The sequence below is a fragment of the Prosopis cineraria genome, unplaced genomic scaffold (assembly GCF_029017545.1).
Source record: "Prosopis cineraria cultivar Desert tree isolate PC_DT_omini unplaced genomic scaffold, ASM2901754v1 PC9, whole genome shotgun sequence".
NCBI classification, from domain to species: Eukaryota; Viridiplantae; Streptophyta; class Magnoliopsida; order Fabales; family Fabaceae; genus Prosopis; species Prosopis cineraria.
Genome location: NW_026555340.1, coordinates 24,442,041 through 24,458,567, shown reverse-complemented (window position 1 = coordinate 24,458,567; position 16,527 = coordinate 24,442,041). Strand labels below are relative to the sequence as shown.

Here is a 16,527-nt window from a genome sequence, read left to right as displayed (position 1 = left end):
GCCGTTCATCTTGTGGTAGCAGCTCCCGCAAGAACCCCATCTGCGTCTTCGCGCACTATGTTTCAGTTGCTTCTCATCACTTTCCGACCCATCTGCGTCTTCACCTACCAATGTGTGGCATATCGATCAGCTACTCAGAATCTTGGATGAATTTGTTGTTATCTTTTAATGTTCCTTGCGAACTCAACTGCAGTGAAGGCTACAAAGGACGACCATTTCATCGGAGGGCAACTCTGTTTGATTGTATCTGGATTTCATCATTATACCCATGGATTTGAGCGCCTGCCTGATAGAACTCACGATTAACCTTTACCACTTTATCTTATGAAATGGGCTTTTCTTTGTTTCCCTTTCATTTATGTTTTTGTCTTGTTCCCAAATGAATGTTATATTTTGGCTTAAGGTTGTCGTCTGTCTGCAGCTGCAACAGTCCATAAAAAAATGGCAAACGCGGGTAGGAGACACAGCAAGTGAAAGCGCAAATGGGGTTCTTGCCGAGACTGCTACCGGGTTCAGTTTCGGCAGCTGATAAGTTAACCTAGACGGTTTAAATATGAATTTGTTGTCATCTTTTAATGTTCCTTGCGAACTCAACTGCAGTGAAGGCTACAAAGGACGACCATTTCATCGGAGGGCAACTCTGTTTGATTGTATCTGGATTTCATCATTATACCCATGGATTTGAGCGCCTGCCTGATAGAACTCACGATTAACCTTTACCACTTTATCTTATGAAATGGGCTTTTCTTTGTTTCCCTTTCATTTATGTTTTTGTCTTGTTCCCAAATGAATGTTATATTTTGGCTTAAGGTTGTCGTCTGTCTGCAGCTGCAACAGTCCATAAAAAATGGCAAACGCGGGTAGGAGACACAGCAAGTGAAAGCGCAAATGGGGTTCTTGCCGAGACTGCTACCGGGTTTCAGTTTCGGCAGCTGATAAGTTAACCTAGACGGTTTAAATTTATTATTTTATTTTATATTCTATTATATATTTATTAAAATTTAAAATTTTAATAAATTTAATTTATCATTAATTAAATAATACAAATTTAATCTAAATAATTTGATTTAATATTAATTTTTTAAGAAAAAATTGTAAATTGACTATCAAATATACTTTGGACATAATTTGTTCAGATAGTTGATTTATAAAATAAAAAAATTAATATTAAATTATACCATTTACATTAAATCTGTTATGATAAAGTAAAATTTTTAAAATTTTAAAATATTTTATAATAAATATGAAATTAAATTAAAAATAAATTTTATAAAATTTGAATCGTTCAGATTTTTAGATGTGGTGCTCATCAAAACTGAATCCGGCTTCTACCCAGAGGATCCAGATGCGTCCAAACCTTGACTTGACAGCGTTCAATCATTTTAATGGCTTGATAATAGGAAGGACTAACGGGTTTAAGATGTGAATATATAAAATACAATTACAACAAATAAAACTATAAGTACCTTATTAAAAATTGGAAAAAACTATAAGAATTTACAGATTTATTTTCTTTTTTTCTCATGTCCAGACTATAGTGAAATTCTTTGAATACCCTTATACAGTAACTTAAATTTTAAAATGTTTGGTAATATTAATATTAAAAATTGTTGGAAAAATAAAAAGAGAAGTTCCAAAATATGAATGTAATTTCTATGAGAGAACACAACTTGCAAATTATATCTATTGAGGAATAATCCGATTACCTATTGTTTGTTATATATAAACCTATTCAATTAAAAAAAAAAATCGTGTCGTAAATCAATACAAGCTAACTAAGGAAAAGGGGAATTAGAATAGAGCAATAGGAAAATTGTCATATGGCCCATTTGTTTTATTTTATTTCATGAAAATTATTTATTTTTTTAAAAAAGCTATTTTATAAGTTTTTTATTGCATTTGTTTAAACTTTTAAAAATAATTAGAATTTAAAAAAATACATTTCTGATTATTTTAAGAAGCAAATCAAAGTAATCTAACATAACAGTTAAGAGAGAGAGTGTCCTTAAAGAAATATGATATGTAAAGATATTATAAAATTTTAAAATAGTATAATAATAAATTATTTTATAAACAAAAATGAAAATATATATCATAAAATTTAAAAATAATTAATTAATAATTATTTTTTAATGTTGAAATCAAACATAAACTAATGTCTGTTTTTTATAAAAAAACATAATGTCTATTTTTTATGAAATCTCTACAAAGTAGCACTTTTTTAAATTTTACACTTCATAAAAATTACCTATTTCTTAATTTTAAATAAATGGGCCCTATGTCTCTTAAAATTTTAAAATCATTTGTATCTTACACATTAAACTCGAAACTATGATATTACCATATACATAGGTCAAAATCTGGTTCATAAAAAAATATTTTATATAAAAAAATTGATGTTATTTCATATTTGGTTATAATAATAAAAAGTAATTTTTATTTTATTATTTTAAATTTTATGATATTTCTGCAATTTTTATTTGTAAAAATAATTGATTATTTTTATTTAAAATTTATAATATTGTCATGTATTTTTGTATTTTTATAGCATTTTTACTTATCTATCATATCAGATTATTTTTAAAAATTATTAAAAATAGCCTCTTTTAAATCATAAATAAAAAAAAATTTACATTCTTATTATTTAGAAAATTTTAAGTAATCTTAAAAAAGATTGTTTATTAAAAATAAGTGATTTTTTAAGGGGAAAAAACTTAAACAAACATATCCTAGATCCAGGTGGGAATTTAACAACAGGTTTTTTTTTTTTTTTCTAACGTGATCATGTGATGGCACATCACATCATCGGATTTGCGATTGCAATTCTTGCAATTTAGTATTTTTTTTTTTCAAATATGACAAATAATTAGATGAATCTAAAACCATTGATCGTGAAATATTGTGTTTTACGAACCTGTTAAAAGGACACTCATAACCATATCTAATTTAATGGTGCCACCACCGTGGTTCCGCTGCGGCCGCCACCAGTTACTGGCAATCATGGTAAGATACTAAGTCAGGGGATTTTGATATACGTACTTAAAAAAATTTTCAATTAAAATTTATGGAGTTTTAAGGTTTTTTTTTATTTCATGAAATTTCTTTCATAATCAAATTTGTTTAAAAAATATTATATATAAGTTCCACACACAACGCATTTGAATATCACAAAGTCTATTAATTACTTTAAGCAAATTATAATATATTTAATTGTTATTGTCAATGAACGGATTTAAATTGTGTTGAGTGAATTTTTGCGTGGTTTTTATATTTAATAATAAAATATTTCCTCTAATCTTATTTATAAATTATTTTTATAATATTATTTTTTTTTTTTTTTATCCCATACTATTTAAGAGTAGTTTTATTTTATTTAAAATAAAATATTACTAATTTATAAAGTAAAATATTTTATTTTTTTAGAATGTGATTTATAAAGTGAATAGGAGGAAGTACGTGTAAAACACTTTTGAAGATCTGAATTGAGATGTCTAAGATGTAGGACTATTTTGGATCTTTCTGGAAGTTGATGATTAGGGAGTTAGGGTTGTTTGGCACTCAATCATAAGATCCATAGATGTATCTATCGTTTGGTAGGAGCAAATATAAAACTCTGTTTTCTGTTTTCTGTTTTTTTTTTTTTCCCGGTTCGGTAAGAAAAGTGTGGGAATTTTTGCTTCAAATTAAACTTGTATTTTAGTTTAAAGCCTCTGTTCTTGCATCTTAACAGGTACATAAAATTAGGATTAGTTTTGATCATACTTTTAAAGAAAGTAATAAATACACCGATTAAACCTGCCCATAAAACTCACAAGCAAAGACATTTTGATTCTCAAGAGCATGTGTAATTGTATTTCCTCTTACTCCAGTCCTTTATGTAAGATAATTCTCAAAAATAAAAGCGATCACAATTATAATATGTCTTACAAGAACTTGTAGCTTGAGAATGCATCACGAGTTTGCATAAACAACAAAGTGCCTCCTCGTCTCTTATTGGCTATATTTTTATTATAATATTTATATTCCTTTTACTAGCAAGAGCATAATTAAAAAATAATTTTTTTAATAAAATAACATAATAGTTTCTCAATCTGTATTAAAAATATATTAAACATCTCATATAATGACGCGGAGAGAGTAAATCATAAATATATGGCCTTGTCATAAAAAAAGAAAAAGATAAAGAAAATAAGGGAAAAAATGGTGCTTGGTTTTTTTTGTACTAGAAATGAAGTAGAAGTGGTAAATCTTTGTAAATAGGAAGCTTTAAATTGATGAGATTAAAAAGAAGAAGAAGAAGAAGCTTTAAATTGAGACAAGGGGACGGAAATCTGGGACCTGGACCGGCGACAAGGATGATAGAAAGCCACGCGGGTAATTCTAGAACGTGCCATGGTGGGCACGGATGCTTGAAACTACCCATAATATGGACAAAGTATAACTCACGGGCACAACTTAAGCCCGCTCCCTCACACTCACGAGACCCTCTTTCCCCTTCCAAACATCATCCTATTTCCCCAAATTACCCTCCATCTTATCATTTTCCTTCACCTCCCTCTCCTGCGTTTGGCCAACACTCTCCACAAATTTCCCTTCTTCGTTGTTTCCAGAGTAAACCATCTTGTGTCTGAAAGCTAATGATTTTGACTAATCTAGATTGAATCGAGTTGAGATCCTTATGAGCTGAAGTAGTTCTACTATAAAAATAATTGCATTTTCAAGACTTGAATTCAAAACTTTCTAATTAAACTGACATACAACTTTTTCCGCTAAGTAATCGTTGCTTCAGATATTTTTAGTTTTACATTTGAAAATTGAAACCATTAAATCATTTTAATGAACATCAAATTAATCGCTTGCACTTCAATCCTCCATTCTGCGAGTGGGGCTACTTCTGTGACGCACCTTCACTATTCAACCTCATTTCCTTGCCTGTTGATCCAACAAATGCATAATCAGACTTTCAATATAATCTTATGATTTGCTGCCAATTTGTACTGTTTCAACGTGAGACAGGGCAAGCATGACAATAAATATGAGAAATTTTGTTTTTTCCCCCACATCCCATTAACTTTATTTTTATTTTATTGCTTCAGCCAACCTAGCTTCCATGTTGATTTATTTTTCCAAAAAGATTATTAGCCACATTCTTATTAAATTCCTAAACTTCATAGGCACCATTCTACTAGTATAAAAAGGAGGTTACAGAGCTCAACATTTAGTGCCAGTAAGACTTGCAGCGGCGAAACAGCAAGTGAACCTGCAAGTCTCGAAGACATGAAAGCCTATTTGGTTCTCTTCTTCATTCTCTCTGTCACCTTCACTTCCACCATCACTCTCTCACTAAATCCTTCTTCTTCTTCTTTATCAGACATTCAGAAAAAACCAGACAACCAGACCATATACAGAATCTCAAAGCAACTGTGCTGGGGCTGCTTTGCAGAGTCAGTAGAATTCTTGTTCGCACACAACCTCGTGAGGGCATCGAAGTGGGAGTTTCCATTGATGTGGGACTTCGAGCTCGAGAGGTACGCGAGGTGGTGGGCGGGTCAGAGGAAGTCGGACTGCAAGCTGCAGCATTCGTTCCCGGAGGACGACTTCAAGCTCGGAGAGAACATTTACTGGGGAAGTGGGACATCGTGGACTCCGACGGACGCCGTGAGAGCATGGGCTGGCGAAGAGAAATATTACACTTATGTCACCAACACGTGCGAGCCTGGTCAGATGTGTGGCCATTATACTCAGATTGTGTGGAAGACGACAAGGAGGATTGGCTGTGCCAGGGTTGTTTGTGACGATGGAGATGTGTTCATGACTTGCAATTATGATCCACCTGGGAATTATATCGGTGAACGACCATACTGATAATAAGCTATATATAAGTAAGCTTTCGAGTTTGATTAGAGTGTTAATTAGCTGGTTTTATATGTAGTGGGAACTAATTAGGATTGGGGTGTGCGTGAATTGTAGGTATATCTATATACATATATACTTGTAGGTGGTGGAAAACGAGGGATTAATTTCGTCAATTAATTTGTGGTTTGAGAAAATAATAATTGAATGGAAGTAAAAGGGTGTGAATTAGCACTTGGGTATTTGATGGATTTTAGATGTGAGATTGAACTCCGTATTAATGAGTCAAGTCCGTAATACAAGATTAAGATCCAGAGAAGGCAAAATACTTAATTTCGAATATATATATATATATATATATATTTTTTTTTTTTTCCCAGATCTCACATTACATACTGAGTCTGAATTAAAGGTTGTCTTTATTTCTATGAAAGAGCCAGCACGATCCCAAACTAATATTTCATGAACAGAGATCATAGTAAATCTCTTGTGTCCAAATTTCATTCTTATATTATTAATTTTTTTAGCTTAATATAGATGCACAGTTTAAAATAAATATAAATTTTTTAAAAGATATGTTTATTATTTAAAAAATATAAGTTAAAAATGAAATAGACTCTTGAAATCATATTGGATGCAATCATTTGCATATATTTAAAAATATAACGGGAAAGTGACGAATAGAGCTGGGAATACTGGTAGACTCGGCCCTTAAAGGCCAAAGTTTTAAAACCCGGTTCTTCATTTTGAGCCTTATTTTTCAAGCTCAACCTTATATAAAGGATAACAGGACGGGCTCACAAGCTTTTTTTAAAAAATAAAAAATTAAAATAAAATAAAATATTATAAATTAATTAAATGTTTTGAAATTAAAAAAAATTAAAATCGTCATGATTTGTTAGAAATTAAACAACACACATTTAGAAGTCTAGTAATAAATTTAAATCTTAGTTAAAAAATAGTTCATTTTTTATAAACACACAACAAATAATAATTATAGAAAAAATATCATAAATTTTATACTATACACTGATATTTATTAAATTATGTTAAATTAATTTTATAATAAATTAAAATTAATAATAATATAATGCATGTAAAATCAAGTGAGCAGTTCACTAATTTCAAATATGTGTTCTACTAAAGAAAATATAATGATAATAATCTAACAGGGCTTAAAGGGTCGTTCGGACCCGAGCTTTTTTTACAGAACTTATTAGAGTCAAGTTCTCAAATTCGATTACTTTAAAAAAATTATTTTTAAAGTTTAAAATTTTATTTAAATGGGACTTTCAAGCTCAACTCTTCAAATTCAACCTTTATTCTCGGCTCCAGTGATGAAAAGACCCATGCGGCGGGAATCCTATTTATTAATAGTAGAGTCGTCAATTAGGGTAAGGCCTGAAAAAATTGAGGGCTGGGTTTCTATTTTACCTTTAAAAAAGTAATCGGGCCTAAAAGGCCGACTTATTATTTTTTAAAAATTATAATATAAAAAAATAAAAGATTAAATACATAACTCAAAGAAATGAACATATTAAATGCATTCATCCATCTCTCATTTAGTTATTAAGATTTAATTGATAATATTAGCTATGTTAATTTTTATTGGTATTCACTTGGATGTTGCTATTTTATATTAGACCAAATGTTTTAATTTTCTTTATTGTTGTGTGTTGTAAATTGATTTAAATTTATTTTCTTAAATTAATTTTATGAATAATAACTTTTTATAATTATAATATATTTTTTATAATTTTTAATTAAAAAAATTTAAAAAAAATAGGGCCCAGGCCCTGAGGCCCGGCCCTTTAGCCCTGAGGGCTAGAGCCGGGTCTTATAAATAAAACCCTAACATGTAATTGGGCTTATTAGGATCAACCTGTTTAGGTCTTGACCCTTCAAGGGCCAACTTTTTAGGGTCGGACTGATCTTAATTGACACCTCTAATTAATAGCATTTTTAGTTTTTTAATGTTTTGACGCAACCTTTTTTTTTTTTTGTTTACATTTGCCAGTAACAATAAGCCAACTTCTTTTTTATTTTTTTGGTGGGGGAGGTTGGGCCTGAACGGGCCTATCTGTGTTTCTTTTGTGTTTTTTTACCAACAAACGGGCCTATCTGTGTTTAAAAATAGTTGGTTAAATATTGGGTTACCTTGTGTAAAATATCCATATTTCAAATTTCCTCATATATTTATATTAATATCATATCTTTATCAATACTCATTGATGCTTTTTTCATATATATCTGTAGAATATTGAAATATTATTTTAAAAATGTAGATACTTTTTTGAAAAATATAGGAATATAATTTTTTGACATGTAAATCCTAAGCAGGAAATTATTGAAAGAGACTAGGCAATATATATGTATGCCATTTTAACTATTTTCTAAATTTAAATTATATTTTTAATATTTTTTATTATTTGTGGTGTGTGTATGGATGTGTCCTATATTTTAAAAAATGAAAGTATTAAAGTGTCGAATATATTGATGCTTAACATTCGACATAAGCATCATTATCCGCGCACGATAAGTAATCTTTCTTTTCTTTCTTCGCTTCCCCACAAAAAGTAAATTGTAGTTTCGAAGCTGTATTTTTTTTTTTACCTGGATAGTTTTGAAGCTTTAGGGGTAAGAAAATATATAATTTCAATATTCGTTCAAAAATTATAAAGTTTTATTATGATAAACATAACTCCTTTAAGGTTATCGAACAGATATAATCAAATAAAATTCTTATACGTTGATTTTTGTTATCATTAATATTTACTGCGACAACAATATCTCATATGAATGATTATGAATTCTTGTTTTTTATTGATTATTAATCATTCTAGTTAACAAAAAGTAACACAGAAAGAATTTCTCAAGACCAATCATACTTTTGTCAATTCGCACATGGCTCGGCTACAAACTTTTCAATTTCATTTACAGACGGGCTGTATGGGGTCGGCTTTGCAGAAATATGCAATTACCATCCTACCCATACGCCAGACGTTAGGCATATAAGTAATAAATGAAGCGTGATGAATTATTAAATACGAGGCTCATCGCTCATGTGATGTGATAATGGCGAAATAAGATATGAAAAGATTAAAATACACACACACATCCTCTGGTCCTATTTGAAATCTTATTCTTTAGTTATTTTGCAATATTTATAAAAAAATTGTTAATATTTTTTTAATAATACTAATGGATATTGTCAAATAATTATAATGAAAAAGGAGTGTTTGAAAGAGGTAAGATAAGATAATTTTAAAGCGATCGACTAAAAATTTACGAAGAATTTGAAATCTCTTTCTATCAGCAATCAACTTTTTAATTTTTTCCTTTGCTGCTGCTGCTTGACCAATTCACTTCCACACGGAAAAGCTTCTCTGTGTCATCCCAGTTGGAGATTTCGATTTCAAATTCTAAACGAGGACTGTGTATTACTTAAAATTAAAGCTAATTGAAATAAAATGTATTAATTAATAATGAAAAATTTTGAATGAAACTCGTGACCATGTTATATTTTCTGATTATGGTAGAATGCATGGCTGATTTAAGGGGCAAAATTAATTGGTAAAATTTTTGACCGAATTTTCACGAGGAAGCAAGCACATGGGCTCTAATTGAATGATATAGTGGATTTATTAGATTAGTTGGTAGGTGAGCTGACAGAAGCTATTCACTAACCAATGGCTATTTTGACTCCGAATGGCTGGCTCCAAAAATTTGTACAGTATTATTTACTAAAAACAATTTATATTGTTTTTTTTTTGTTAAAAAAAAAAAGGCTCTCAAACTTGACATTGTCCTTGTTCATCCAAATTTATCCGGTCTAGTTGAGAGTTTGACGAGACCATTATAGTTTTAACCTCCCCAAAATCGTTTGGCCTTTTGCTAGTTTAATTTGCTTTTCGTCATCTATTTTAGCTTATTTGATATTTTCCAATTTCGCTCTTCTTCGCTTTCACATAATTATTGAGCCAAGAGAATTGGAGTCCTGCACCCAACACAAATTAAAGAAGTCCAACTCCATCATGTCACAGATACAAGTTCCAGTTTTAGATAAATCAGATTCCATTTAGAAATGTTACTAGCTTTTACACTTCCAAATCAACCATACATAATTATATATAATTAATAACAAGACAAATATATAATATACAACTTAACTAGTAAACAAAGACCACATAAACCAGATCCAGCTCAGTGATTCAATGGAGAACTGAGCAAATATACTTGGATTTAGATCCACGTCATGAACAAACAGTTCAATCTTCAACGATACAGAAAGTATCTGGCTAACACATTATACATTTTCTATGTCTTTATTCCACTTCCGGAGATCGGGGACGGCGGCGGCGGCAAGAAAACCCAAACAAGTCATTGATCAGTAAGGTCTCTCTCCGATGTAGTTACCAGGAGGATCGTAGTTACAGGTCATGAACACGCCCTTCCCGCCATAGCAATTAATCTTAGCACACCCTACCCTTGTCGTCGTCTTCCACACCACCTGCGTATAATGCCCACACATCTGCCCCGCCGCGCATGAGTTTGACCCGTAATTGTAATACTTCTTCTCCGACACCCACGCCGCCGCGGCCTGAGCTGGCGACCACCCGGTGCCGCTGCCCCAGAATATGTTCTCGCCGTAGGGGCCGTTGGAGTGCTGGAGCGCGCAGTCGGAGCGCCTCTGGTTGGCGTACCACCGGGCGTAACGAGCAAGCTTGGGGTCCCACACCAGCGGTCGCATTCTGAGCAGCGATCGAGCCGCATTCTGGGGACCCATGAACAGCTGCTTGGTTAGGCTGGGCCGTCTTTTCGGGCTGGGAATGGCCCGAGCGGGCGGCGAGCTGGCGAGGATGAGGAAGAAGACGATGGTGGCTAAGTAGGTGACAGGGTGTGTCATTGTGAAAAATTGGAGGGATGGGCACCCTAGAGAGGGGGTTGGGAAATTATTATGAGAAGTGCTTTTACAGGCAAGCTTAAATCATGCATATATATAAGGTGGAACTGAGGATAGGTTTTTGGAGGATGGTAAGAAAAAGAGAGGAAAAGAAGAAAAGAAAAAAGAAAAAAGGGTGGATACGTTTGGGAGTAATTGGGCACCTGAATTCAAACCTGTGAGGTGGCATGCATGTTCGATAATGATTGCCACATTTTTTTCTTTTGAGGGGCCCATCTCATGTACGGTTCACAGTTTTTTTTTGACTGAAATCTACGGTTTACAGTTGAATGGCATTTTAAAATTCATTGTTCGTTATCGTCACTATATTTCAACGAACTTGAATCGGATCTGTATCATCCGAAGATGGCATCTCTTAATTAAAAGTTAAACGTATTTAATGCATATATTTAATTATTTTATCTAATTTATATATAAATACTTATTCATTAATTGTTAAACAAATGTAAAGAAAATTAAATAGCCAAAAGTTGTGTTGGCTTGCCTTTGAGAGTTGAGTTCAGAACCTCACGCCTTTTAAGGATTTGTTAGGCATTTCAGAAAAAACAAATTCTCAAAAGAGTAATTTATATTAAGTGATTGTGTGGGTTCTTAATATCCTTTATCACAATTTTCGCATAGTAACAAGGAAACTCGAGAAACAATGGTATGTCAAATGACGCATGTGCAAGTTTATGGCTGGTTCTCTGCCAAACGGAAATAAAAGTGAAGTTAAGACTACAAAGCACAGTGAGTTGGGTCGGCTGAAATTAAGTGACGCTAGGTGAAGGTATTGAATCTTTACACTAGGCAAGTTAAATTGATTGAATTAATTCTATAAAGTATCAAGAGATCCTTAGTTATATACTCATTGTCTATTTATAAAGAGTGATAGCAACTCACTCCTTCAATTTGCTTTCTAACACCTAAAGATAACAAGTAAAGGCTTGTGCCATTAGGTTAGCTAATGGTGCACCCCATTGCGTGGATAGCCATGAGCAAGGCATGCCGTCTTTCTCGAGTATAAGGATGAGTGGATGAAAACTGTTAGTAACTTACCTTAACGTGGTGTCCCACCTAGCATATGATAAAGCAGGTTGGCTAATTGATGGGCTTTCATATCAAGGAATTGGTTTAGGCCCCAATGAACTCCTTTCTTATGTCCAGTGCCTTAAAACCAATCCAAACATGTTGTTTTAGTGACAATGATAAATTGATTCAGATCAAGAGTATAGGACTCAAACTTCAAACTCTACATCTACATGTATTGTATGTATTGAGTCTAATCTTAAATTTTATATACATTATTTATGTAACAATTTAGTCTTGAGATGTCTACCTTTTAATTTTGGTATCTTGGAAGAGATTTCTGTTATATCAACAAAAGCCTCCTTCTCATACTCATGCTCGTGCTCATGATATCAAAAAAAAAAAAAGTTATATACTTGAAGAATGGTACACTTTAATTTCAATTCCAATGTCCACTATATAATATCAATATACACGATTGAATTATTATTACATTATATTTTATAATTTATAACTTTATAAGTCAGGGATAAGTATCTTTAAAATCTATATAATGCATGTATAGAAAAAGCCTATTTTTTTTATATTGTTATATAATATTTTAAATATTTATTAAAATGTTTAAGGAGCCCCGCCCTCTCATTAAATTATAAGCTCATACCAGCTACAAATTTTATTAAAAATTTTTAAAAAATATTTAGTAGTTAATGAATTAGAGTTGAATGCGGTGCCTTATTCATAAGGTTGGCGTCTCTAATTATATATTCAATTTTGGATAGGTCTCTAAGTGCATGTGTGAAGATTGGCCAAGAATAATGCATATATATAGAGAATGAGACTTTTGAGTTCGAGAGCCTGAAGTTGTGGCGGAACATGTGAATGAAGCAAACTTTTTTAAAATAAAAGGGAAGAATATATGTTAAGTGTATTATATATGTGCATGCTGTGAGAGCAAGCTAACACTAATTAGGAGGCAAGGTGCATTGGCCGGCCGATTATCCCGTGCTTATACGGCAAAACGGCAAATATTCCCTTTTTGTTCATACTTGCTAGACTTTTTTAAAGTCTTTTTTTTTTAATTATTTTGTTTAGTATCCTAGAAAGCATAGGACTATTATTACTTTCTATCGAAACTAATCTAAATCAGTGGAATAGTTATTGCCAACAATGATCTCATGAGTACTTCAGGGATGTCATTGTCATATTTATTTGATACAACTACTTATTCACTATGTTCTCTTGAAGTATTTTTTTTTTATTTGTAAGATTTAAATTCACAATCTTATTTAAGAGGAATGATTGAGTTCCTTTTACTAATCGAATTATCATTAGTTGAACAAATTTTATATTCAACAGAGATGACCAATTCAGTTTAATTCCAAAACTCTTTTAAATGATTTAATTCCACTAAATCTATGTTAGGTTAAATAAAAAAATTTTAAAAATCCCATTCACAAAACCTAAAAGCCACAGAAGAAGTCAATTTTTTCCTTAAACACTTGGTATTCTAGATTTGCCCTACATTGAGTTGAAAAACTTTAAAAGCAAATTGGGATCATTTGTGTGTAAGTTCTACTATCAACATTGTTATATTTTCAAAACTTGAATTCGAAATTTTTTATTAAAAAAATGTACAATCTCCTTACCAAATGAATCAATTTGACAAATATACTCCTGACAGACCGGAAATCATCACACAAATTAAGTAAAGTGAAAAACAGAAAAGGGAAAAAGAAGTTAATTAGTTGGGTCTGCTTTTGGGAATGAGAGATGGCGTAACCTTCATCACTGCCTGAATCGGCGGAGCCTTAATTCCCGGCTGAGTTGGTGGACGAAAATCTGCAACCTCTCCCTTAATCATTGTGTGCCCAATCTCCCAGCGAGAACTTAGTCAATCCCTCAATTCTCAATACCTCTTACATACTAATATTGTATCATAATCCTCTCTTCATCTCTCCTAATTTTATTGCTTTAGATAATTAATTAATTTTTGTACAATAAGAAACAATTGCCCCTACAAACGACATGTGAGCGTGAACGAGGGAGGTGGGAAAAAGAAAAGTCACAAAAACAAACTGAAGTCAGTGTTCTTTCTTTTTCTTTTTTGATGTAAACACTATACAAGGAAGAGGGAAAAAACAGAGTCTAGGTTGGAGCAATATATTTTATTTGTACACATCAATATGAAAGTTTTCTAAGTGAAGTATCAAAACTTAACAAATTAAATCTCCATTTATATGATGGGTATGGTAACAGCTAGTTTGAGAAGGACTCGCTTCTCTTTCCAAACATGAGATCATATATGACTGACCACTCTTGCATGATGATATTTCTTATTTTATTGATAGTATTTTTTAGACGGTATTGTTTAAACTAAAATATTCCTTCGATATGATATTTAGAGCTTTTACTGATCTGAATCACGATAGAGCTCTTTTTTTTTTTTTTTTAAGCTTCTGTGAAAGGTTTAAGCCATGCAAAATTCCCATCAATTTAGTTGAGGTATTGCAAATGAAAAAAAAAATTTCTATCAAACCCAATAATCCATATAAATGGTTGGATTCATCTTGATGATGAGCATCATCAGGGTAATGAAATTTGAACCTTTTAGATTTTAATGAAATCTAAATGGTCCATATTTAATGGATTATTTTAAATTTTTATTTGATATTTATTAAATAAAAATTTATAAAAATTATAGAAAATTGTAATAAATTTTTTATCAACAATTAGATCTAAATTTAATTTGAAAAGTTTAATTTAATATTAAAATTTTTATATATTACCTATCTAGACGTACTTTGTATAATACAAATTTAAAATTTTATTAAATTTATACCATATAAAGTACATCTGATTAATCAAAATATAAAATTATAAAAATTTTAATATTAAATTAAATTATGTAGAGTATATCTGATAGTCAGTATATAAAAATTATAAATATTTTAATATTAAATTGAACCTTCCAAAATAAATATAGATCAATTAATTATAAAAATATTTATTAATTTTTTTATTTTTATAAATATTTTATTTTGATAAATAAAAAATAATCTATTAAATTTAGATGATCTAAATCAAAATCTAAATAATTCAGATTTCATCATATAAACCCTAAATGATTTCACCATGTTGGTCCACCAAACCATATCCATATTTTAGCCCAAAGCTTGCTTGTGGAGGAATCCATTTGAACTATATATCTCTTTGAACAAGGTTGAGTGAACTCTTCAAATTATCACATTTGAGATCCTTAACAACTTTTTTGAGTGTGAAGAAAGACAATGCCTCCATTCAAATTCTCTAATGAGTGTTTCCGTATAAAGTCAATCTAATGTTCATTTTATACCATCATGTTGTTGTAACTTACAAGAAAGTGGCCTTTATGTTATGATAACTCTTTGATGATACATGAACTTTCTATCTTATCCCTTCCAATCCACATTATCCAATAAATCAATATAACGTTCATTTCAAATACGCACATACAAAGAGAGATATATTGGTTAAGCTAGGCTTGTATATAAAGGTCCAACCTCAATTTCTAGAATGTTGGTTCCACCACGCTTTGCAAGCAAAGAAAAATAATTGAACAAATATTAAATTAACTTGAGAAGAAAACAGTATTTTAATTAAACTAAATAGAAATATTTGGTTCATTGACTTAAGAAAAATGATGAGATCATTTTTCAGGTTGTTAATCAATTCCTTAATACAAGATATGAACACCAAAACATGATTTATTATCAAGTCAAGATGAAACACATTCCTTGGATTATGATATGATGATTCATTAAATTGGTATGTTAGGCGTCCAAAATTATAAAAAAATGAAACAACTTATAGGAAAAGGATTTTCTGTTATTATTATTATTATTTCTTTTCCTAACCTCAGTTTGTATTTCACCGATATAAAAGTTTCAGAATTAAAAAAAAAAAAAAACACCTTCGGTGGAAACGATGAAGGGTATGATTGAACTACAGGACAGGATCGCTGCAGACCTGGGAAATAGGGCCCATTGAACTTTGCAGAACTGTCAAAACCCATACCCAATGACCCCTGTGAAGCAGAAACATAAAAGCCCAAAATTCTGGATTGAATATCACGGGCCCGACAAAATGACCCTAAGTTGTGTGGAGCCACGTTTTGAAGCAGTTAACACTTTCATCTCGATTTTTTAGAGGGCAAAAGGGGGAAAAAAATTCCTGCAGGATGGACGTGAAGTCGGTTGCTCTAGGCTATTTGATATTATAATTCCTGTAGTCTTAAAAACATAGTTTATCTTAACGTATATTTTTAGTTATCTAATTTCATATAAAATTTTAATTTAATCCCCTAATTTTATAAAATATTTTTTAATTTTTTAATCTTAACGTTTTAAATAATTATTTTTTATGTTAATAATTATTATTTAAAAAATTAAACGTAACATGTCATCATTTAATAATATTTTATCAATATTTAAAAGTTTAATGTAAAAAATTTTCGTGACAAAACTAATAATATTAGGGTTAAAGGATTAAAAATCTACTTTATAAAATTAAAAAATTAAAATAAAATATTGTATAAACTTAAAAGACTATAAAAATATACTTAGCTATTTTTCAATATATAATAAGTTCATCAAAGAGCATTGTCAAAAGCCATGGCTTCTTATACATAAAAAAGCAATGACTTCTTTAATTTATCAAAAGAAAAA

At 30.8% G+C, this 16,527-nt stretch overlaps 2 protein-coding genes across 2 annotated transcripts; one reads left to right on the top strand and one right to left on the bottom strand.

Annotated features, from left to right (window-relative positions):
• The first annotated feature begins 5,214 nt into the window (after nucleotides 1-5,214).
• On the top strand, nucleotides 5,215-6,104 carry LOC129321025 (pathogenesis-related protein PR-1-like). Its single transcript, XM_054966754.1, has one exon. It carries the CDS (start codon nucleotides 5,278-5,280, stop codon nucleotides 5,863-5,865), a length of 588 nt encoding a protein of 195 aa, XP_054822729.1. The 5' UTR covers nucleotides 5,215-5,277; the 3' UTR covers nucleotides 5,866-6,104.
• A 3,805-nt stretch (nucleotides 6,105-9,909) lies between these two features.
• Nucleotides 9,910-10,832, bottom strand: LOC129320858 (pathogenesis-related protein PR-1-like). The gene has a single exon (XM_054966511.1). It carries the CDS (start codon nucleotides 10,757-10,759, stop codon nucleotides 10,241-10,243), a length of 519 nt encoding a protein of 172 aa, XP_054822486.1. The 5' UTR covers nucleotides 10,760-10,832; the 3' UTR covers nucleotides 9,910-10,240.
• Nucleotides 10,833-16,527: the final 5,695 nt, after the last annotated feature.